Here is a 25182-nt window from a genome sequence, read left to right as displayed (position 1 = left end):
TGCTCTGGTGGTCGAGGCAGTGGACACTGAGGCTGATCCCTTTACTGACAGAGAAGTGGAACTCGTAATCAAGTCCCTGGTCCCCCTAAAAGCTGCCGGGCCTGATGGGATACCCGGCGACTTGTTACGTGCCAATCCTAAGCAATGGGGGAAGTTGGTTTCCACTCTATTGAATGCTATTATGGGGGGAGCATCTGTACCTAAATCCTGGAAAGGGGCGAAGGTTGTCCCGATATTCAAGAAGGGATGTCGGGACAACCCCGCTAACTATAGGCCCATAAGCCTTATTGATTCATCCCAAAAGGTGGCAGGGAAGGTTATTCTGGGGAGGATCCTTCAATGGGTGGATGATAATAAGATTCTGTCAGATTTCCAGGCTGGCTTTCGCTCTGGAACCGGGACCATTGAGCAAGTCTTCAGACTGGCGCTCCTGCATTGGAAGGTGGTGGTGCTGGGCAAGGGCTGTCTTTATCTGGCCTTCATTGACCTCAAGACTGCCTTTGACCTGGTACCTAGGGAGGAACTGTGGAGGGTCTTGCAGGGTTTGGGGGTGCCTCCTTATATCCTATCACTCCTGATAAAACTACACACAGGCAATTATGCGCAGGTGCGGTGGGGTAAGAATGGGGAGAAAACTGATAGAATTCCAGTGAGTAGGGGCGTCCGTCAGGGATGTGTGTTAGCTCCCACCCTATTCTCTCTCTATGTGAATGGTGTGGTTGAGCATCTGCTACAAGAACCTGCTGATGCACCCTCCCTGGCCGGCACTCGGATCCCCACACTGCTCTTTGCAGATGATACCCTCCTTATTGCAAAGACCCCCCAGGGCCTCCAAAAACTTCTTAACCGCTTCCAGGAGTTTTGTTCCCTTAGGGGATTGGTGATCAATGTTGACAAGACCAAATATTTGATCATGAATCCTCCTGGGAAACTGGGGCGCTTCCCGGTCTTGAACTCTGCTCACCTGGAGAGGGTATCAGAGTTTGACTACCTGGGAATCCGCCTTAGCGACTCTATGAGTTGGACTCCGCACATCAACAAGATGCTCCTTAACCACAAAAGGGTGGGTGGTGTCTTGCTCAGGGAACATCGTTCTTCCACAAAACAATTTATTGCCCCAGTTGTGGAGATTTATAAAGCTAGAGGTGTTAGTGCTGCCTTGTATGGGGCGGAGTTGTGAGGTACAGGCAATCTCGATGCACTTGCAGAATCGGAGAGCACATTTTTTAAAGATCTGATGGCTCTCCCTTCGAGCACACCCACAGTTCCAGTTTTGCTGGATCTAGGCTGCAGATCAATTGCGGACCAAGCTCGACTTCGTCCCCTGCTCCTGTGGGCCCGCTTGTGGAGGGTCCCCGAATTAGCCTCCTATGCGGAGGGACTGTCCGAGGTGATGTCAATGGGGGGCTGGTATAGGATTAAATGGTTGAGGGACGTTAAACATCTTTTGGGGGAGCTGGGCTTAGGTGAAGCCTGGGTTACTCGATCTGCCCCTCCTAAAGCCACTTTAAAGAAATTGTATTGGGATTGGGTTTCGTTTAAACTTACTGTCGATCCACGCCTATGCCAGTCAACTGTAGCCTTTTTGAGGATTAAAGAAGTGGTAGCTTACGAACCCTATCTCGATATGATTTCCATTCCTTTTGATAGGGCCTTATATTTTAAATTTAGAGTAGGGATTTTACCTGTAGGTGACCTGATATCCCGGTGGAAATTGTCCCCCCCAGCCCTCCCCCTTTTGTGCCCTCTGTTCCACGCGGGTCGAGACGGTGGCACATATTCTTTTTGAATGCCCTGACTATTGCTCTCCCAGGAGGCGCTGGCTCACACCACTTTGTAGACAGTTGGGAACTCGCTATCACACTGTGGCCCTACGCATTTTATTGTCTGACATATCCACTTTGGTGGTTTGTGGTGTGTCTAAATTCTTAAAGTGTTCCTGGTTGATTCGTGCAAAAAGGCTTTCCGTATCAATTTAATCCTGATTTTAACTGTATTAATTGTATTTATTAAGTTATTGTTTTTATTTTATTTTTTGGGAAAGTGTTTTATTTGCTGTTTTTTAACTGTTGAACTGCTTTTAAGATATTTTATGTATCGAAATAAAGCCTATCAATCTAACCTAAATGGTCACCTGTTACTTATTGCTAAATGTGGGTGTAAATTTGGTACTAATAGTGTCCAAACCACTCTTGCTTCTTTCTGTGCCTCTCTTGCCCCTTTCTGCATTTCTGTTTCTTCTTTCTGCACCTTTCTTTCTTTTTCTGCACTTCTCTTGCCTCTTTCTGCACATCTCTTCTACTTTCTGCATCTCTCTTGCCTCTTTCTGCATCTGTTTCCTCTTTCTGCAACTCACTTGCCTCTTTCTGCACCCCTCTAGCCTCTTTCTGCACCCCTCTTTCCTCTTTTTGCACCGCTCCTGCCTCTATCTGCACCATGCTCCTTCTTTCTGCACTTCTTGTGTTTCTTGCTGCACCTCTCTTGCTTCTTTCTGCACCCCTCTTGCCTCTTTCTCCACCCCTCTTCCCCCTTTCTGCATCTCTGTTGCTTCTTTCTCCACTTCTCCTCCCTTTCTTGCACCCCTCTTCCCTCTTTGCACACCTCTTGCCTCTCTCTGCACCTCAGTTCCTTCTTTCTGCACTTCATTTGTTTCTTTCTGTACCTCTCTTGCTTCTTTCTGCACCCCTCTTGCCTCTTTCACACCCCTCTTCCCTTTTTCTGTACCCCTCTTGCCTCTTTCTGTACCTCTGTTCCTTCTGTCTGCATTTCTTTTGTTTTTATTTCTTTATGCACCTCTCTTGCTTCTTTCTGCACCCCTTTTGCCTCTTTCTGCATCCCTCTTCCTTCTTTGTGTACCTCTCTTGCTTTGCTGCACTTCTCTTGCTTCTTTCTACACTTCTTTTTTTTCTTTCTGCACCCCTCTTGTCTCTTTCTGCACCCCTCTTGCCTCTTTCTGCTCCAATGTTCCTTCTTTCTGCACTTCTTTTGTTTCTTTCTGCAGCTCTCTTGCTTGTTTCTGCACCCCTTGTCTCTTTCTCCACCCCTCTTCCCTCTTTCTGGACCCCTGTCCCATCTTTCTGCACCTCTGTTCCGTCTTTCTGCACTTCTTTTGTTTCTTTATGCAACTCTCTTGCTTCTTTCTGCGCCCCTCTTACCTCTTTCTCCACCCTTCTTTCCCCTTTCTGCATCTCTGTTGCTTCTTTCTGCACTTCTCTTGCCTCTTTCTGCACACATCTTGCCTCTTTCTGCACCTCTGTTGCTTCTTTCTGAACTTCTTTTGTTTCTCTCTGCACTTCTCCTGCTTCTTTGTGTATCCCTCTTGTCTCTGTTTCCCCCACTTTCCCCTTTCTACATCTCTGTTGCTTCTTTCTGCACTTCCCTTGCTTCTTTCTGCACCTCTCTTGCTTCTTTTTGCACCCCTGGTGCCTATTTCTACACGCCTCTTCCCTCTTTCTGCACTCCTCTTGCTTCTTTCTGCACTGCTTTTGTTTCTTTCTGCACCTCTTGCTTCTTTCTGCACCCTTCTTGCATCTTTCTCCACCCTCTTGCCTCTTTCTCCACCCTCTTCCCCTTTTTTCATCTCTGTTGCTTCTTTCTGCACATCTCTTGCCTCTTTTCCCGCCCCTCATCCGTCTTTCTGCACCTCTGTTGCTTCTTTCTCCACTTCTGTTGCTTCTTTCTGCACTTCTCTTGCTTCTTTCTGCACCTCACTTGCTTCTTTCTGCACCCCTCATGCCTCTTTCTGCATCCCTCTTCCCTTTTTCTGCACCCCTCTTGCCTCTTTCTGCACCTCTGTTCCTACGTTCTGCGCTTCTTTTGTTTCTTTATGCAACTCTCTTGCTTCTTTCTGCACCCCTCTTACCTCTTTCACCACCCTTCTTTCCCCTTTCTGCATCTCTGTTGCTTCTTTCTGCACTTCTCTTGCCTCTTTCTGCACCCATCTTGCCTCTTTCTGCACCTCGGTTCCTTCTTTCTGCACTTCCTTTGTTTCTCTCTGCACTTCTCCTGCTTCTTTGTGTATCCCTCTTGCCTCTTTTCCCCCACTTCCCCCTTTCTACATCCCTGTTGCTTCTTTCTGCACTTCTCTTGCTTCTTTCTGCACCTCTTTTGCGTCTTTTTGCACCCCTGGTGCCTCTTTCTGCACCCCTCTTCCCTCTTTTTGCACCCCTCTTGCTTCTTTCTGCACCCTTCTTGCCTCTTTCTCTACCCCTCTTGCCTCTTTCTCCACCCTCTTCCCCTTTTTTCATCTTTGTTGCTTCTTTCTGCACTTCTCTTGCCTCTACCCGCCCCTCATCCGTCTTTCTGCACCTCTGTTGCTTCTTTCTTCACTTCTGTTGCTTCTTTCTCCACTTCTCTTGCTTCTTTCTGCACCTCTCTTGCTTCTTTCTGCACGCCTTGTGCCTCTTTCTGCACTTGCTTCCCTCTTTCTGCACCACTCTTGCCTCTTTCTGCACATATCTTGCTTCTTTCTGCATCCGTCTTGCCTCTTTCTCTGCCCCTTCCCTTTTTCCGCATCTCTGTTGCTTCTTTCTGCACTTCTCTTGCCTCTTTCTGCACCTATCTTGCCTCCTTCTGCACCTCTGTTGGTTCTTTCTGAACTGCTCTTGCTTCTTTCTGCACCTCTTTTGCCCGTTTCTGCAACTCTCTTGCCTCTTTCTGCACCCCTTTTGCTTCTTTCTGCACCTCAGTTGCTTCTTTCTGTACCTCTCTTGCTTCTTTCTGTACCCCTCTTGCCTCTTTCTGCAACTCCATTGCCTCTTGCTGCAGTTCTCTATCCTCCTTCTGCACCTCTGTTGCTTCTTTCTGCACTTCTCTTGCTTCTTTCTGTGCCTTACTTCCTCTTTCTGCACATGTCCTACCTATGTAGGCATAGTTAGAAATTAGCATTTTAAAAACCTTAGAAATTCACTGAAAAAACATAGGTTTCAGAGGCGTAAGAGTTAGGAATTAGCTTTTAAAAAACCTTAGAAATTCACTGAAAAAAAACAGAGGTTTCAGGTACGTTATAGTTAGGAATTAGCATTTAAAAAGCCTTAGAAATTCACTGAAAAAACCACAGGTTTCAGGGACGGTATAGTTAGCCTGACATTTTATTCATACAAAACCCAAGAAATTCGACTGTTATAGTTACCTGAGCTAACTATAACTCGTGCCCCTGCAATGCACTGCTGATGACGTCATATATTACATCACTCATGACATGGTCAGTGACATCACTAATGACATCATCCTGATATTGCATGATAGGTATTTACCCTCGTACCTGTTTACATATTGTTTCTCAACATTTAAGTCTGGTGCAATTTATAAATCATATTAAATGGTGTCTATCTCTTGTAAAGCAATCTAGCATATTTGGGTAAACAGTACGCTATATAAAACCAAATATAGTGACGCTTAATGCAACCTTCACCCTGCAGGTGTGTGCTGATATTCCAAGTATGCACCCCAGTTATCAGTAATACCCTTAGACCATTTTACCCTCTTTCTAACCAAACCCCTTCCCTCTTGACTCCAGGCAATGACTCATGACCCCTATCGACCCAGTCGTTAAGTACGAGGCAAAGCTTTCCACACCAATCAAAGAAGGTTTAGAAGATATACTGAACTCCAGTGAATATATCAAGCGAGCTCTAAAGTACTAGGTAGAGCCTTCCACACCAACCAGAGTATTCAGAAGTTAAACTAAGCTCCAGTGAATATATCGAGCCAGCCCCTTAAGTACGAGGTAGAGCCCGCCAAACCAGCCAGAGTATTTAGAAGATATACTAAGTTCCAGTGAATAAATTGAGCACATACTTAGCTACAAAGTAGAGCTTGCACCACAAACCAAAGAGTACTCAGAAGATACACTAAGTTCTTGTGAATGTACATTGAGACAGTCCCGAAGTAGAAAGTTGAGTCTGCCACACGTATTAAAGATCATATAGGAGGATATTGAGCAAGTCTTAAGTAAGAGGCAGAGCTTTTCACACCAATCAAAGTTTGTTTAGATGATATACTAAGCTCCATTGACTATATCGAGCTAGTCCTAAAGTACAAGGTAGACCTTGCCACATCCACTAAAGAGCGTTTGGATCCTATAGCCTCTCTGTATTGAGTTTTACTGAACAATCACAGCATTAAGTACTGGCAATGGGGGTTTTGCTACCAGGGGATTTTTGGTTTGTATTTCACAACATTTATCCATTGCGATTAAAGAGAATGGATTTGTTTTTATTCATCTATGGCATTGTTAGCGATGACATTACGTTTTGACTGTGCACAAATATATTCTGGCAGGCTTCCACTGTAATGGCATATCAAAATGGTGATAAGAATGTATAGTTGATTCTACCAGCCCCTTGATCAAGGACTCTGTGAATCAGAAGGACTAGGCCTAAAGTTTAATGAGGGCCTGCGTTGTGTGAACCTGTTTCTTTATTGCCTTTTGGTAAGTTAAGTCTTGGGCTTTCAAGTTAGAAATAGTCCAGACACCCTGTGGGTCTATGACAGGGCTCTTCTTGTGCTTGCTGCTCCTTTAACTGTACATAGATTGGTTTGCCTCAAGAAATGCAAAATGTACACACCCATGAGAAGAAAAAGTAGTGATAGTGTAAAAGTACTTGCTGAAATCAGATCTCAACCAGTAGCTGAACCCAAACTTGCAGGGTATTTCCTTCTGCTTAGTTCATGTACCCATTGTTTCTTTCTTGCTGTTCTGTATTCACCGTTATACACCACTACTATGTTTCTACTATTTTTTTGTAATTTATGACACACAGCCTCTGAAGCAGAGAGTGATGGTGTTCCTGTGTTCAAGTTTCCAAGATGGCGGGTGAAAGGCCAGGCCATACCCGAAGTGGTGGAGACGTACGCCTCAGTTGGTGCCGAGTTGAATGTGCTGCCTTTTTGCTCCCAGTTCATCCCCATGGAAGTGATTGATGCTCCCAAGCATGGCTCTATCATCTACCATCCGTCCATCCTCCCACGGCACCGGGGAGCATCTGCCATCAACTGGTAAGGACTCTTTCTGCCCTTACTGGCTCAGCTCAATAATTGGCAAACATTTGCCTATAGGAAGAAGGGTGGAAATAAAAGGGCTAAGAGAGGGTCAAGCAGCCAAGGGTGCCCCTCATGTTTGCTCTTATTTGGAAACCCTCTAGAGGGAGATTGTGGAGCAAAAACAGCAACTCGTGTTTACCCAAACATTATGGAAGACAGCTGTCCACCAGTACACATGAAAGACATCTGAAGGACACAAAGAGAGGGGTTAGGAGACACATGGCAGTGGAGACAGACCGACAGAAGTTTACAAGCAAAGGGGACAAGGAGATAAAAGGTTTTAGAGACAGAGGGACAGAAAGACACAGAGATATGGGCTAAGTTAGTCAAACTGGGTGTAATATGGGCATTGGAACAAGGAATGACTGGAACATAGGGACAGACAACCTAAGGCTGCAGGTGATCGGGGCATGGTGACACATGGACATGGAATCTTAGGACAAGTCGACAAAGCAGTATTAAGACTGAGGGACCGAAAGACACACAGAATTGGAAAGAGGAACAGGGAGACAGGGGGTAATGTGGCTAAGAAAACACTGACATGGGGATAGACGAAAGTAGGGCACAGTGAGAATGAGTCAGGGCGATGCTTGGACTGTGAATCAGGGATGTGGAGACAGGGCAACACAGGGACAGAAATACACAAGATGCGGACATAGTGGCACAAGGAGTAATATTGACAGGGGTACCGGAATTCACTGAGACATAGAAACAGACCAGCAACAAGCATTGGCATGGCCGCGAAAGTGAAATTTATCGCGGTAAAGCGCGGCGCGCGCTCCCGCGCACCTGCACTGTAGCTCTAGGCTGGCCTGGTAGGCACTTTTTGTAGCCCTCTCAATAAGTCTCGCCAGACCAGCGCATGCGCTGGGTCAGGCGAGACCTAAAAAGGCACAGGGAGAGATCGGCGGGGATATAAGCAGACACAGGGATAGGAAAAAACAACATGATGGGAAAGAAAGACACATGTAAAGGGATAGAAAGACACAGAAAGATATAGAATGGAACAAGTTGTCATAAGGATGAGGGGGTAAAAAGGCACATGGACAAGGAAACAGAGGGAGGAAATGGCACAAGGAGAGGTGGCTGTGGGGCTAGGAGATATGTGGAAAGGGAACCGCTGAGACAAAGAGACACAGGCTTGGTGACAGGGGACACTGTTCACACTCACATATGTTATGTGGATGGCATAAGACCCCACTATCCCACCCCTCAGTGAGCACCACAGAAATGAAAGTCCACAATATTCAGGTGATAGTTGGGCATATGGTCGGCCTGCGGTAAAATTGGACCACATTTCTTCTGTTTTCCTACCTTGCATATGCTTACAGTACATTGTCAGATTTGAGTGCTATGCCTTGTGCAAAACGCCTTCCATCGTACTGGACCGAAACTGATCTGTAACTTGCTTACCCCTTACGTAGCTCCAGATTTCTAGCCTCCAGCTCCCTGTCCTTCTCACTGCATCCCTGATTACAGGAATGAGATAAGCACTGCAGACCTTCTTGGTACTTGGACCCAAAGATCTGGAATGCCCTCCAAAATGTTGTATGCCAGACCTCCAATTTTGCAGTTTTTAAGAAAATGTTAAAACCCACCAGTTCTCCTAGCATTTGCTTATCTCCTTGTCTAGGATGTGCTATCTGTTTCTGAGAGCTTTGCGCCATGATGTCTGTCCTTGGGTAACTGATGTGCTCTATAATAAAAATAAACAAATATGTTGGTAATACTGACCACACTCTAATGGGTCAGCACCCCACTTTCGAAGAGTCCCCTCTAGTGTGAAACCTATCACCCTGCAGATTGTCTAAATTTCAATACCCCCTGCAGTGCCAGGGGTCGAAGGAATTGGCAAACACTGTTGTATAAAAAGAACACTTAAAATAAGAACATCATTGAGACCTCCTGATGTTGGTTTGGTGGTGTGTACTCACCAGAAAAATGTTCAGTGAGATTTGCTGGGAATAGAACAGGGATGGAGTCAGTAAAGAAGGAAGAAGGAGTGTTTGTTGGTAACTATAAATATGTGAAACATGGGCTTTAGAGGAAAGAGGGGCTGTTAGGACATGACGAGCAATGGATAAGCAGCAAGTCACGAAAAGTGAGGAGATATCTGGCAGACAGGCAATGTTGATGGACAATGGTGGAAGATAAGCAAGATGAAAAGTGGGACATTGAATGGAGAAAGAGTCAGTCTAATGGAAGGGGTGGTGGGAAAGTTGTAGGTGGAACCAGATAAACAACTGGAAGGTCAAGAGTCTCCTGATGAATGTGCCCCTTTGGTCCACTGTCGAGGACCTGAGCATGCCACATTCTCTTGCTCAAAGACCAAGGCAAGATTGTGGAAAAGATGGTTAAAGCAGGCTTGCAGTCTATGCATAAAGGGGGACAGATGATTTTAACACATGAATCTCCTTGATCATTGCCATCTGAGATTCTATGTTAATAACACTGTCGGAAGCTGACTTATGGTGTTGCCATAGGAGGCCTCAAGTGGGCATGATATTTCAACAAGTTACCTCAATAAATGTCATGTTGCTTGGGGTGAGGCCGAACCCAAAAGGCGTATTTTATTTTGCCTTAGGCTCTAAAATTCCTCTCTAGGTATAGTGTTGTAACACTATTGACAGGCATAGGTGCCCTCTCACCGGTCACCTAGACTGTACAGCCAGTGGAAAAGCATCATCCTTTTTGCTAGTGCCAACAAAATCTGATAAAAGGAGAGATGCTCATGGTATTCCCTGTCAACATCATGCAAGGGACAAAACAGAATCACAGGATGCCAACAGGACTCGCACTCAACGGAATATTTGAATATGACTAGAAGAGATAAATGCATAATTCCCATAAAACATGTATAGATGATCACCTTTGGGCTGAAGGGAAATATCAACATCGATTTAAAATTGAGGCATTTAGAAGCCTGCTAAACCAACAAAGCGAATTGTGAGGTCCAGTGCCATTAATAGTTATAGACCACAAAGAAAGTCGCTTATGGATCCAGCACCTCAGGTTTGGCCATTCATGAAGTTATATCACTGTAAGGGTGCCAAAAAGAATCAAGAGGACACACAATATTTGCCTTGCCTAGGGCACCAATATACCTTAAGAAAGCCATGGCAGGATCCATGTTCTGTCCTGCTGTAAGGACAAAAATGCCCAACACAGTGTGTAGCTGTCCTATCTCCCTATTCTATCCATAGTGCCTGAAAGTTTCCATTGTCTTTTTCATTTTTGGAAGTTTGTCGGGAGGCTGATGCTGAAGGACCCCTCAAACATCAAATGATGGTCACCCCTTTGGTGGATCCCGAGAAGGGAGAACTTAGAATAGCCTCCCCAAACTATAGTCTCAAGGACATATCTGCGTTCGGCTTCATGTGTTTGAGACCTGACTTGTGGCAATGTATTACGTACTTTTGGTGTGCACTACATGTATCTAGGGGAGATGACTTCTGACCTCTCTCTAAGTTAAGTGAAGTTAAAAGGTCAGACACATGGGGCATGAGATGGCCTCTCCATGTTTATATTTTTCAGTCTCGGCTCTGTTGGCAGGTCCTGTTGTTTCTAATCCAGTACATACATTTAGAGTGGGATTTGGGTCTGCCCTTGCTCACAACTGCGGGATTTCTAGTCTATCTCAGTTGTCTGCTCTTGATTCGATTGCATTCCTCCCTATTCCTGTGTTTGTCAAGAGCAGGAGCATTTTGGTCTCATGGTTATGTGGCTGGATGAGTTGTATTTTTCTATTTCATACTTGATGGGACTTTGTTTTGTATTTTGTAGTGAGCACTCAATGAAAGTGCATCTTTTTTTCTTTCTCTCTCTCTCCCCCCCCTCTGCTTAAAGTAACCCCATGTTCTATCGCCCCATGTCCTATCTTCCCTGTCCCCTTGTGCTCCCCAGCTCACTCCCACACCACTCACTGTGGAGCATTATTTTTATTTCAATGTTATTTGTTTACAAGGGCCCAGCAGCTGCAATGTGCTGCTGTGCGTTCTATTCCTTTTTTGCACTTTACACACCCTATTTTTTTGTGGTTTATGAACTTTTACGTGAATGTTCCAACATGGTTGCCTCCCTTGTTAGTAGCATAAATTGCAAACAGCCGGTTTGCCTAACAACGCATGTTGATGCACATATCATAAATGTTGTTAAGTTTAACCAGAAGGAGATGGATTCGAGGAAAGTCAATTTTTCCCATCCAGTCTCCAACAAGTGGCTATTAATAACAATAGCTATCATTCGGAAAGACAAGCAGTAAATAGGAGAATGAGGTAGAGACCCAAAAGCCAGTCATCAGCATAAGCAGGTTCAGGCAGTTAGACTCACAGGGTTTTTCAGTCTGACTTGTACATAAAGTTTTAAAAAAAAGCTTAAAGTTAAATACAGATCTTGGTGAATCACAGCACAATTGAATAAAAGATGATCTGAGCCACTTTTCGTACTCCAAGGTGAACGATGCTTTAATGACCCTTCACCCCAACCAGGAAGTGGAGAAGAACCCTAGGACGCCTAGAAACTATGAAGTTGAGACATTGGACCAGGTGACAAACTATTTGGCGAGCAGAAACGCTGTTGAACGGCATGAATTGTTTACAAGGCCTTTTAATAACAGGCTGAAGGGTTTATGTAGTACTCTTGCATCCACAGTCAACCCGGAAGTGAAATTCCAACCCGGAAGTGAGTGGCTCTCAACTGGTTAGCAGTCTAGTCTGTTTCTTTTTACCCTCTACTGCCCAGTACTTGCAGTCCCCAACATTTTCTCCTGCATATTAATGTGAATCGACAAGGTAAGTGCGGACAAGTTTGTTTCTTCCTCTATACTGCATGTTTCTTACCCTGAGACCTGACACGTGCATGTATCACGAGGCATGCATGTTCGTGGGCAACCATTTAAACAAGCATTGGCATAGCCAATAGGTCTCGCCTTTGGGACCTTATAAGTGTTTAGCCATGCAACAGTTGCATAACTAAATACTTATAAGGTCCCAAAAGTGAGAGCTATTGGCTATGCAAAGCGGCCGCGAAAGTGAAAGTGATCGCGATCAAACATCAAAGCGGCCGTGCAGCCGCGAAAGTGAAAGTAATCGTGGTAAAGCGCGGCGCGCGCACATGCACTGTAGCTCTAGGCTGGCCTGGTAGCACTTTTTGGAGCCCTCTCAATAAGTCTCGCCAGACCAGCGCATGCGCTGGGTCTGGCGAGACCTAAAAAGAGTTTTCTTTAATAGAAGTCCCATTCCAAGATTACCAGCCATGTGTGTGCATGATTCTTGACATATGTGTTTCCATTGGCAACAAGCACTGGCAAAGCCAGTGTGTTGCCCTTTTAGAGCCGAGACCTACTACCTTTTCCAGTTATTAAATTAGTAAATGTAATTCTTTAGATCATTGCATGTTGCAGTGCTAATGCACTCTCCAGGAGTACATATGAGAAAGGCTTCATCTTTTTCTCCTTGTTCTCCCTTTGTATAAAAAAGTGTCTGGGGGAGGGGGATCCACATAGTCTCCCACTTGTGGAGCTCCCTAGAAGATGTACCTACCCATCTACATGATGGCAGTGACCAGTAAAATGCAGTGTGGTAAGATGACCTTCTCAAATGTCTCCCTGAAGATGAAAACACTGACCTAGTCAGATTGCCACATGTGTGAACTGTGCAGATTGGTTGGGCAAGACACTGATTGGCTGTAGCCAGCTGATTAGGTGCCTGGCATTTGAATATATGCAATAGCTGGCATCCAGCGGGCATATCATCGTTTAGACTTGGATGTGCATGCACATTGTTGCTGTTGGTGTGTTCAGAGTGTAGAGCTGCAGGCTGCTGGCTTGTTCCTGGAAAGAATGAAGTCTCATGGCTTTGCTGGTATGCCCTGCTGATGAACCCACATATATGGAAGACTCCAGAAAGACAATGTAGACCAGAATCGCTAGTTCCACTCTTTAAAACTCGATCTACTTCTTCACATGCGTCTGGAAGTGGGAAGAACAAGTGCAGATGCTTGCGAACATCTGCTAATTCCCCAAGCCTCTTACCAGTGATGACATGCTATCTGCACCCAGGGTCTGCAACAACATCCTCATATCCATTAGAAGGCCCCAGCACTGCTGCAATTTAGGAAGGAGTTTATGACGCACCTTTTAAAAAAACAATACATCACAATGCATTTACTAGTCACTAACCAAGTACTTCTATCACACGTTGACTTCATGCTTGTCTTTGGCCCTTTACATGATCTGCTACCTTTTGACTAGGTTTGCACTATAGAAATACCACATACATACACACTTGTCGGAGTTTCCTATCGTGTCAGCCTTTGTTTGTGTGTATTAGCCGCTTTCAAACATTATTGCACCACACAACCATTACTGTACCACATTGGCTCTGTGCTGATCCATTCCTAGTGTGTTCTGATTTTCACGAACAGTAGCACTTCACAAACACATGTGCTTAGTGGACATTACACATGAGATAAAGTAGGATCTACACGGCATAATAGTGATATTACATTTCATTGAGGTGTTCAGTGACCATAGAGAGGAACAGGACCGATGGCCGAGTTCTTTTGGACCTCCGAGGTGACTTGTAATCATCTTTTCATGTACAGTAGAGGGTATTTATACCGTATCATACAGTCATACCACTGCCCTTCCCCAAAAGCATGAAATACTTGGTCAATTGTTCTTTTCTTGTGTCTGAACATGGTTGCAAATCTTTATTTAAACCAATTACTGTGTTGGACTGTCAAGAACCACCCTACATCACCTTACTTAAGCTAGACCTTGAGTGCTGTACCATGCCTACACAGTGAGTCAAGGAGGCTTCTTGAGACCACCTTTTCGCTGCAAAATGTAGTATTTAGTGTAATGGTTGGTCGAATCCCTAGTATTCTCACTTTTGAATTGCTTAGTTTAGCCTGTATTTGCACACCCTAGGGGCAGAACTTGGCGCCTGAGCTCTCCTTCATTTAGACCAGAACAACCCATTCTAATTGTACCTTCGCAAGTCTTCTCTGGTAAAGTTGAGACTCTTGGGGTTCCCTCTAGACTCAGACACGAGATTGAATGGGGCTCCACTAAAACAGGCCTTTTTAAGCAATTCCTAATAAAGAAATTTTTAATATTCTTTCTCTTCACCACACACAAATCTTGAGGGGGTGTCTTGATGAGTTCAAGGCTTGGTTGTGCCACCACCCTTTATGCTAGACTTCCAGACTATCATTTTACTCTGGTAGCCCAGATTTTCAGAATTGCCATCTACAGGGGAATAAAAAATACTACTGTATACCTGGATTACTCATGAAAAAGAAACCACAGTCTCATTCGCTTCGATCATTCCATTGACTTCCAGTGCATAAATGTATTATATTGAAGATAAATATCCTAATCTACAGATGTCTTCATGACTTGGACCTGTGTTATTCTCATTATAGTGAGGTGCCAAAGACCGAAGCTCTACATTTTAAGCTTCTAGCCTCTGGAATATACTAATTTAAGTGATTGTGAACATACATATGTGTCATGGACATTCACTTTCTTTTCAGTTCAAGTTTCTTTTTCAATGTTTGTTTGAGGGGTATTTATGTATTGTGGTCCGAACCCCAGAAGAGGTTTGGACTGCTAGCCGGGCATTATGTGTTGCCGCATACAGGATACAGGTGCATACAGGAAATAGGAGTATGGGCCAGAGTTTACAAAAGCAGAGGTGGGACCAGTACCGTTTGCAGTTACAGCCAGCCATGTGTTACAAGGTGTCATAAATTATGAAGATTAAGGGCCTAATTATGAGTTTGGCGGTCCGATGGACAGCCAAACCCATGGTGGCGGTGAGACTGCCCCTGCACTAGCGGTCCGACTGCCGTATTCCGAGTTGGGCGGTTGGACCGCCATGGGACTGCTGCTATGACCAGGGATCCGCAATCCCTTGGCGGTGGCGTGGCGGTCTGGGGCAGCAATATGCTGGCGGTGCCGCTGCAGCACTGCAAAGCATATTCTGGGTCTCTAGACCTCCACCCTTTTCCTGGGGGTGAGGCCGCTATGGCCCCTGTGCATGGGGGTGCATGCAGGGGGGCACATGTTGTGCTCCCTGTCTGTATGCACCGCTGTTCCTGCACGGCATGAACTGCACCAGTCCATGACGTGCAAGAACTTACTTTAACAGTCCCACGGCGTTGCCATACTGAGGCTCACATATGAGCCTAAGCACTGCACCACCATGGGGCCGCCAAAGCACTGCCTGCCAGACCATGAGAAAGCTCCTAATCTTGCGGGTGGTCGGCAGTCATGAAGCGGAGATCTGGCGTGGCGACCTGCTCCCACACCACCAAACTTGTAATCAGGCCCTAAGTAATTTACATAGTTTACATTATAGGTTATGTGATAAGGGTTGAGGTCAGATAGAAGATATGTTGCAAGAAGACTTGGTTTGGAGTTCTTCTTTTAAGGTCCGGGTTAGTGGGGGTATCTGTTAGACCTGGCACCATTGGTGTGGGTCTCCCTTCCATTTTTTGCTGTTGCCTCCTGTGTTTTTGCTATATGTTTTGCTGGTCTAGATGCTTTGGGCACTGTGCCACTGCTATTCAGTGCCACAATGCAAGTGCTCCCTATTGTAAAGTGTTGTATTGGATTAGTGACTCCATGATTGGTTTATTTGATTTACTTGTCAGACCCTAGTACAGTGCACCATGTGTGCCCAGGGCATGTAAATCAAATGCTGCTAGTGGGATTGCAGCACTGGTTGTGCCACCCACAGAAGCAGCTTGTTAAGTGTGTCTCAGGCCTGCCATTGCTGAGCCTGTGTGCAGTCTGTGACTGCCATGTCGACTTGGCAAGTGCACCCACTTGCCAGTCCGTAAATGTTCCCTTTTCTACATATTAGTCACCCCTAAGGTAGGCCCAAGGGCAGGGTGTATTGTATGTAAAGGTTAGGACATGCCCTGATGTGTGTGACATGTCCTGATAGTGAATTACAACCAATTTCGTTTTTCACTATTGCAACGCTACCTGTTGCCATAGGCCAGAATGCGTAGTTTGATTATAACATCTTATAATCCTAACTGACTCGGGGAACTAGGTAGAAATTCGAGTTTAGTATGCCTGAACTCAGAATAATAAAATACATCTTTTAGTGAAGTTGGTTTTAACATTCTGTGATTGAAAATACCACTTTTAGAAAGTATGTATTTTCCTGCCTAACCATCCAAGCCTGCCTCTGCTAGGTTGTGTATTCCACGTCTGGTTTGTGAGTGACAGGGGCTGGGGTGGCTCCAGGAGGCATGGTGAGTCTGCACAACGCTGAATAGACCTATCTGCTTGAGCAGTGGTAGGAGGAGTAGCAACTGGGCCTGTATAGGGCTGTGCCTGTCTTCCACAATGCTGGCTCCACCTCCTGTGGTGCGTCTGATGACTCTGGCCCACACTGTCAAAGGAAAGAAGGAGTCCTGTAAACAAAGTGCTCCAGGACTGCACAGAACTGGTTTGAACTAGGTACAGACTCTCTGCCTTCAGAGACAAAGGATTTTGGTGTATAAAAGGGGGGACCCCGACCCCAAAACTTTAGATCACTTCTGGGAATCAAGACGACCCTTCGCCAAGGAGAAGAACCAAGGAAGCTGAAGGAGGAGAATACCCATGTGCTGTGCTGTTGGGGTTGGCCTGCAGTGGTTACTTTATTGCCAAGGAAAGGAGAAAAGGAACGTTGTGTGTACTTTTGCAATCTTGAAGAAGAATCTCCAAGGGCTTAAACTGAGCTTACCTCCTGCCTGAAGTCTCAGGGATACAAGACTTCACCACCAGCTCCCCTGAATTCCCTTGCTGTGGAATTCTGCCTGCAGAGAGGTGCCTACTGTTGCTTGGGCCCTCAGAAGAGACTGCGAGTCGCTGGGATCTGGAAGCGCGACGCAACGCGGAGAAGCGTGTCGCCGCCGTAGCAGTTGCCGTCGCATTGCCGAAGAAGCGTGCCGCTGCTGCAGCTGTCTGCTGTCGCATCATCGACGAAGCGCGTCACATCACCGGAGAAGCGTGTCGCTGCCGCAGAGGTCGCTGTCACATCACCGGAGATGCGTGTCGCAGGGCCTGTCACGGCTCAGAAGTTACCAAGTTCGCCGCACGGCCGTCAGGCATGCACGCATCACATCCAACCTTGTCGCATCACGACCCCATTTTCTCGCATTGCACTGGATCATCGCATCGCATCGCATCAAGGCGCCATCTTGTTGCATCGCACCGGATCACAGTAAGAAACCGACGCATCACCTCCTCTCCGGTAAGGAACCGACGCATCACCTCCCTTGCGCTGCAGTATGGAACTGACGCATCACCTCCCCCGAAGCAAGGAACTTACACATCACCTTCCCTGCGACCATTTTGTTTGTATTGCGTGGTGCATCCAAGGTACTTTGAGAGTAAAGTGTCGCATTTACCATCTACATTGAACTGAGCTATTTTCTGCCATTTTAGAGACTATTTTTGATTACAGTATTGTGGATTTTTGTTGTTTGGTCTTGTGTTAAGTCTAGTAAAGATTAATATTTTTCTAAACTGGTGTGGTGTCCATTTGTAGTATTTTACTGTATATGTTCAAAAATGCTTTACACACTGCCTCTGAGATAATCCTGTCTGCTCGTGCCAAGCTACCAAGGGGGTGAGCAGGGGTTATTTTAGGAGTGTACCCCCTTTCCCTGACTAGAAGCAAGGGTCCCTATTTGGTCAAAGGTACCTACCTCTGCCAACTAGAGACCCCCAGTTCTAATAGTACCCATATGTTGGAGAAAGGCTCCATTTCAGAGAGATAGAGGAAAAGAAAAAATGCTTGTTTCAATAAATAAAACATAATTAAAAGTGCTTTTTTCTGCATAGTTTTAGTATTGCTTACATAATAGTTCAAACACAGACTGATAGATTCTGTGCTAGCTCAAAATAATACCTATGCATTTTTCTTATGTATCCAGATGCCGCCATAGAGCCAAAATATCACCTATAGGCAAATCCAAGGTTCTTCTAACAAGATGTCTTCTCCTGTGTTCTCGTACCATTCACAATGCTCCGTTGCTTTATAGCTAGGCTTATGTTCCAAACATTCCTTGCATACAAACGTATATAATAATGAAATATTCTCATCTTTTGCCTTTGTGGTCATATTTTATACTTCATGATGTTTAACAGTTTGCAAATCTTGCATAGAAATTTTAACTCTGTACAACATATTAAGAGACCGCAGTATATTCTCCCACTAAATGTGGGGTTGTAATCAATTAGCAAAAGGAATGGGCTCTTCTTGGACCTGTTCACTGTTTGAAATAGTGGTAGCAACGTCAGTGGGGGTCTCTACCTCAAGTTCATCTCTGATTCCTTTAAGGAACTAGTGCTGCTTTAAAAAAGTTTTAAATTTTGGAAAGCAACAAACGGGTGGTGCTTCTTTGTGCTTTGAGGCCAGCCGCCATTTGACTGTAGCCAGTCACAGGAGGTCGCAAGTTGCAACCTGTCTTAACTAATATTATTTATGTGACTACCATGAGATTCAGTATTTTGTGAACCAACCTGTTATAGGTTGGTTTGGAAAATCAGATTGCATTTGCAAAAAGTGCACAATTTTCCATTGTTTTTTGCTAATGTAATATTTGTACATCAGGCCCCCAGATATTTCTTTTCAAAGTTAGATGAAACATATATTTGAAACAAGATTGGGAGAACTTCTTCTTTTTCTTCTAGGACTCTAATTCAAGGGGACAAGATAGGAGGGTTCACTGTATTTTGGGCAGACGACGGCCTGGACACCGGGGCCATCCTGCTGCAGAGGGAGTGTGAGGTGCTTCTGGATGACACAGTCAACTCACTGTACAACAGGTTTCTTTTTCCTGAGGGTGTGAAAGGAATGGTAAGATTTTATTGTCCTCATTTGGTTCTGTAAATGATGATCTATAGGGATTGATGGTGATGAATTTTGATTGAAACCTCTGTCTCCTCACTGGCAGTCTCCTGACGCTAAATTCCCTGTATCACATGTGTTTTCCACCATCTCTGACCAGGAAGTTTACTCGCTTGACTTGTGTAATGCCCTGCAGGGCAGCTCTTACAACATGTTACATTTCCTTATCTTCAACTGGCTGTTGTGCTTCTCTCCTACACAGTATGTTAAGTTAGGTCTTTTATAAAGCACAACTAATACCTTCATTGTGCTTTTGGCACTGAAAGCCAACCAAGATAACTCCGCCTTAAACACAGAATTGCCTATAGCAATGTCTCTGACACTATTCAATCAAGTTTTCCGCTTAAGACACTGAACTGAGACAGCAATAGCACAATTACGGGATAATCTGCCCAGCAGGCAGATACGCAATCACTCAACCCTCTGATCCCTCTCAAACCTAGCACCAACTTGACCGTGGTCCATCCAATACATTCTACTAAGCTGTGTCTAAGCTTTAGCTCACTCGTCTAGCTAAACAATTTTATTGGAGTCAAAAAGTCAGATTCATCAACTTTCTACCCATAATGTTCCTGTTCTTCCCCAGTCTTATTTAGTGTCTACATGAAGAACTGATTAATCTTCTCAGGCCCGCTCGGTGGCTTTCCACCTCTACGCAGACAACACACAAATATATCTTCAAATCAGAGGAAACAGACACCAGTTTGACAGTGTATCTTAGGGACTCAAAGCAATTGCTAATTAGATGGGCCAAACCTGCTTAACACTTTAAAAGATCAAAAAACAATCATTTTAGTACATGGAGCTCCTCACCCCCCATTCCTCCCACAACCAAATGAACACTCAGTGCCCACTCTTCAAATCATTTGGAGTGATGGTCCCCATAAAAACCAAAAGCAGAAAACTAGATGTGATATGAAATGTGAACATGACCCTTAACTCCCTAATTAAGGACTATAGCCAAGTCCACCTTTCATCAACTGCTAAAAGAGAGCATTGTGCTGCGTCCAGATAGCACATTAACCCATGGAAGAAGCTGCTATTGTCAACTCAGGCCTAATCTATGACACATTTGTATAAACAGCCACTGACTAAATTGTAATTCTCCAAAAGAGACTGATCTCCTTGAAAGTACTGTTCTTCATCCGCAAACGTCTTAAAGTGTCAGCTGCAGTCTATAAAACTAAATCATATACTATCCACTTTGCCACCCTTCCTACCTGCCCAGGCCAACATTCTAACCATTCCCAGAAATTCCTAATCACCTGCACGTCACAAAGAGATAGTGTTGCTGACACTTTGAAATTACCCTCATCCCATCTCTAGCCTTCCCAATGCCCCCAACCTGATTGACTTCAGGTTAAAACTATGACTTCAGGTTAAAACTAAAAAAACGCTTTTCAATCAGACATATCCCGACTGGGGGACCTGAAGATCATCTTAACACTAGACGTTTAGTCCCATCAGTCAAGCAATGCTTTTACCAAAAGTAGCCCCCTTGACTTCCGCCAACGAACAGACTAAAAGTAACCCACACACCAAAACTACATTGTGCCACACTAACCTTGTTGAATTATTTCTTATCCCACGCATATGAAATGCATTAGACTGTAGAAAAGTAATCCCACCTGTAGGAATGTCCCCCTTTTTGACATGGTCACCCCAATTTATGCCAGGTATCTGATGCAATTTTGGCAGACGTACACTGGGTTCCTTTTAACCAGGTCCCCAGTGACAGATCATTTTTCCTAAGCTGTACAATTATTTCCCCAATTGGCTATGCCTTTAGCACCCCTTTAAGTGCCCAGTAATGGTACCTCGTGTACCTAGTCTATGGTACTAAAGAGGGTCCCTAAGGGCTGCACCATGTATTGTGCCACCCTAAGGGACCCCTCACCTAACCCATGCAGACTGCCATTGCAGGCTGCTTGTTTTGGTGCAGATAAAAGTGAAAACACGACATGGCACACATTCCTGTGTGCCATGCCTGCAGACACCGCATGCAGTGTAGGTAAACCACCCCTCCAGAAGGCCTTACAGTCCAAACGCAGTGTGCACTATACTACATGTGTGTGCATATCTGCCTGAGAAAATATGCCCCTGTGATGTCTAAGTCAATTCTTATATATCACAAGTGAACAGGGAAGCCATTTTAATTCCATGTGCTTGACACTGGTAAAAGCAAGTTTCCCAGCTACATGATGGCTTCACGGAAATATATGGAGTTTGGTATTAAACACCTTGTATATTAAACCCACACTGATTCCATTGATGGATTTATTAACATGTGCACACAGAAGGCACCTTAGAGGTGCCCCTTGAAAACCTACCAGCCTCTAGTGTGCTGGCTGACTGGTGTCGACCAGCCTGCCATCACAGACAGGTTTCTGACCGCCCTGCAGGTGAGAGCCTACGCTCTGAGGGCAGAAACAATGCCTGCACTGGCAGGAGGTGTTGTCACCACCTCCAAGCAGAATGGCTAAGTAATCAGCATATCAAGGCAGAAGGCTTCAAAGGACCCAGCCGCCTTTAATATGTGACCACAGCTTCCCCAGAGAGGGGATATGCCAACCCCTGTCCGGGGCCTATTTGGCACCAGTACAAGTAGGAAATTAGATATGCAGGGAGGCGTGGTGCACCACCAGACCAGTCGCACCCTTAGGGTGAGCTGCCTGATGTGCTCTGCTTTAGGAAAATTGGACCATATTGGTGATGGCAGAATTATGAACTCTGGGACGGAGGTATGCCCACTTCCAACAGAAAGTGGTCATATAGGGAGTGTAATTATCCCAAGTTTTAAGTAGCCTCGGCTACCACCCTTCACTCCCTTTAACATGCCTAAGTCTAGTATTTAGGTGAGCCCCTGGTACCAGGAAAGCCTATTCTGACAACCTAAGAAGAAGAAGGACACTGAAGAGCCCCGAGGAGTAAGAACTGAGGAGCAGCAACTGACTTGACAGCACCTCTCCCAGCCTGCCTGCTGTCCCTGACAATTGTGCCAAAGACGACCCGTCCTGCAGCTGCCCTGCCTCCAAAAGCCTGCCAGCACTTCAAGGAACAACCAGTATCTTCTGTGGAGTAGCAGAGCTACTTTCCTCCACCCTACAGGCACCCAAGAAGAACTGTGAGGAATCCGGATTGTGAAAATTTTACACCGGAAAGTACAACTGTATCTGTGCTCCCCAGCCTGAGTCGAAGTGGGCCAACGGTACCAACGAGGTCCTGAGATCCACCAGCGTCAAACCCCTCCTTGGGTTTGCCCAGACTGGAATTTCAGACACTGCCTTCAGTCTCTTTGTACAGGCCCTCCCAACTGAGAGGGTCTCCTGCATGGCATGGACCCAACACTTGAAGACACCAGTGCACCAAGTCCTACAGCCTGAGGAGAAGTTGGCCTACGGTGTCCCTACATGCCTGTGCATCTGCCCCACCACCCCAGTCCCAGCTTGCAGCCTTTTCCCCAGGACCGTTTTCCATTGAAACCAACAGGACACCCGACGCCGTAAAGCTCCTTTGCACCCGGATGCCCCAGAGCCTTCCGAAGTGACCTGTTGGTGCTGCTTTGGAATACCCCATACTTACCTTTGCTCCAGAAAAGTGGGCCTGTAAGCCGTTGCTAAATACCCATTTGCAGTACACGTGTTTTTCCCCATAGGATAACATTACAGCCAAGACAATACAAGTATATGTACCTGTTTTTCTTTTTTTTACAAAATTGCTTTGTTACAAAGTACTTGCCCGTAACGAAGTTCTTGGTCTCAAAACTTATATAAAAGTGTGTGTGTATCATGACATAATACAAACGGCGCTTTCGGAAGAAAAATCCTGGGCGTGGATTGCAGGATCACTGAACAGGAATAAGTCGGGAAAGGAACTGAAATTGCCTTTTTAGCGATAGACAATTAATAGTGTCATGGAACATCGCAGGAAAAACATCGGACAAGATGTCTTTTATTCACCTTCTATTGTACTTTTACAAGACACATGGTCCTTGGCGACGTTCTCCCAAAAAGACTACTTTGTGTTTGTTAAAGTAGCAGAGGCCGCAAGAAGAGGACACTCAAAAGGAGGCCTAACAATCCTTCTGAGAGGGGAGATAGACTGGGACCCGGAAGACATTGAGTTATCGGATCCAAACGTGCAATGTATAAGTATCAGGTGTCGGAAAGAAAGAATGGAGCCGCTTACAAATCTGCTACTTTTAAACATTTACATTCCAAAAGGAACTTCAAAGGATCATCTCCTGACAACCGCATTTAAGAAAATTGAACAATTGCTAGAAGCAAGGGGATATCCCACGATCATAATGGCCGGGGATTTTAACGGAAACATTTCCAACGCTCTAGTCAACAATAGGGGGAGAACTCCTCAAGAAGAAGCATGTTTAATACCAACTCCTGTTTTTCCTGAAAAGATAAAAGCAGACAAAAGAGGGAAATGTTGCTAGCATCTATAGAAGCAATCAATAGTGTAATCTTAAATGGAAGAGTTGATGGAGATATCCCAGCGGCATACACAAGGCTGGGACCCACTAAATCCTCAATAATTGATTACTTTATCAGTAGCTTAGACTTTTTCTCGAAGGTCCAATCATTATCTACCCAGAAAACCCATGAAAGTGACCACGCATTACTACTCATAGAAATTGATGTTTTCACACAGCATACATCTTCGTGGTCTTTAAGTTCTCTGGAGGGACAGGCAGTTATAAATCATAAAACAGGAAGGATACATTGGAGCTCCAAAGCGACTAGTAAATTAAATCACATAATAACCCAAGTGTTGTCATCATCTGCAAATAGAGAAGACAATCCTATAGAGCGATATTAAGCTATCACACAGTCCGTAGTTACCTCTCTTCAAGTGAATCCAACAAGGCAAGAGATCTTTAAAAAGTTCCAAAAAGTAAAACAAGCAGATAACAACGCTCGACAACTAAATAGACTGATTAGAACTCAATTTCGTTCCTTTTGTGACCTAAGACAAGGAGAAATAAGAAAACTGAGAAAAATCCGTCAACGGAAAAAAAGAGAGAGAGAGGCAAGCTTTAAGAAACCATGTTTGAGTCGATATCCAACTGGCAGTAAAATACAGAAATAATAAATCATTTTGGAACATAATTACCGCACAAATGGGAATACGAAAATCAATTCAAGCTACACCAGTCTCGTCATCTGACTGGGAAAAACACATCCTTGGGCTCTATAAACCTAACCATCAAAATCAGATCCTTCCTAGACAGGACTATGAGCAGAAGAGAGAATGTGAGCAGGAATCAATGAAAATTTCAGCTGCACAAATATTAGTTTTTATAACCTCAGCCAGAGCATCAGCGGCGATGGGCCCAGATAGAATTTCAATTAAAGTCATACAAAAAAACGCCGATGATTGGAGTAAATTTTTATCCCCGCTCTTCCAATACTGTCTGCAAAGTGGGGAAATACCGGAATCATGGCGGGTAAGTGAAGTGGTTCCTCTCCTGAAAAAAGGCTCAAGAATGAATCCAGCCAAGTACAGACAAATAGCCCTTATTGACGCCACAGGCAAAACTTTTGCAGCTTATGTCTTGGAACATTTCAAAGACTGGGCATTTTCGAATAAAGTGATTCTTATGTTCCAGGCTGGGTTTCAATCAAAGTACTCTACACTGCATAATATTGCTGTGTTTCAAACAGTCCTTGACAAATATGTTAAGTTAAATGCTCAAATGTTATATTGTGCTTTTATCGATTTTTCAACTGCTTTAGAAAATTGGAAAATTTGGGGATTCCTACAGATCTTTTAACAATTATAATTTCCCTTCATACGGCAACATGGTGTAGAGTTCAAATGGGGGGGGGCGAAAAGGGCCTAACTGAATCATTTCCCACGAAGAACAGGTTGAAACAGGGCTGCCTACTAGCTCCCTTATTATTCTCTATCTATATTAGTGATCTACCAGGGCGTTTCTCCCGAATCAAAAACCACCCTCCGAAACTGACACAAGTTGATTTACATTGTTTAATGTATGCCGATGACATAGCTATATTCGATCGTACCCCAATAGGACTGCAAAGAAACCTGAACGAACTAAACCAATATGCTAATGAAAACTTTCTGCTGCCTAATATTACTAAAACAAAAGCTCTTCCTTTTAGTGGTAGTCTTTATCTTTTACATGGTTATTAGGAGGCAAACCAATTGAGACAGTAAAAGAGTATGTGTATCTGGGCAGTAT

The 25182-nt window shown here is 44.7% G+C and overlaps 1 protein-coding gene across 2 annotated transcripts in view; it reads left to right on the top strand.

Annotated features, from left to right (window-relative positions):
• Positions 1–25182, top strand: part of ALDH1L1 (aldehyde dehydrogenase 1 family member L1) — a 165068-nt gene that overhangs the window by 50276 nt on the left and 89610 nt on the right. For both annotated transcript variants that reach the window (XM_085624422.1, XM_085624423.1), the window contains exons 3-4: positions 6765–6999; positions 18749–18914. In XM_085624422.1, coding sequence (XP_085480548.1) covers positions 6765–6999; positions 18749–18914 — 401 coding nt within the window. The remainder of the gene's footprint in view (positions 1–6764; positions 7000–18748; positions 18915–25182) is intronic.

The sequence above is a fragment of the Triturus cristatus genome, chromosome 9, assembly GCF_964204655.1.
Source record: "Triturus cristatus chromosome 9, aTriCri1.1, whole genome shotgun sequence".
In the NCBI taxonomy this organism is placed as follows: domain Eukaryota; kingdom Metazoa; phylum Chordata; class Amphibia; order Caudata; family Salamandridae; genus Triturus; species Triturus cristatus.
Note: the sequence above shows the minus strand (reverse complement) of the source record. Positions and strands in the feature narration are given on the sequence as shown.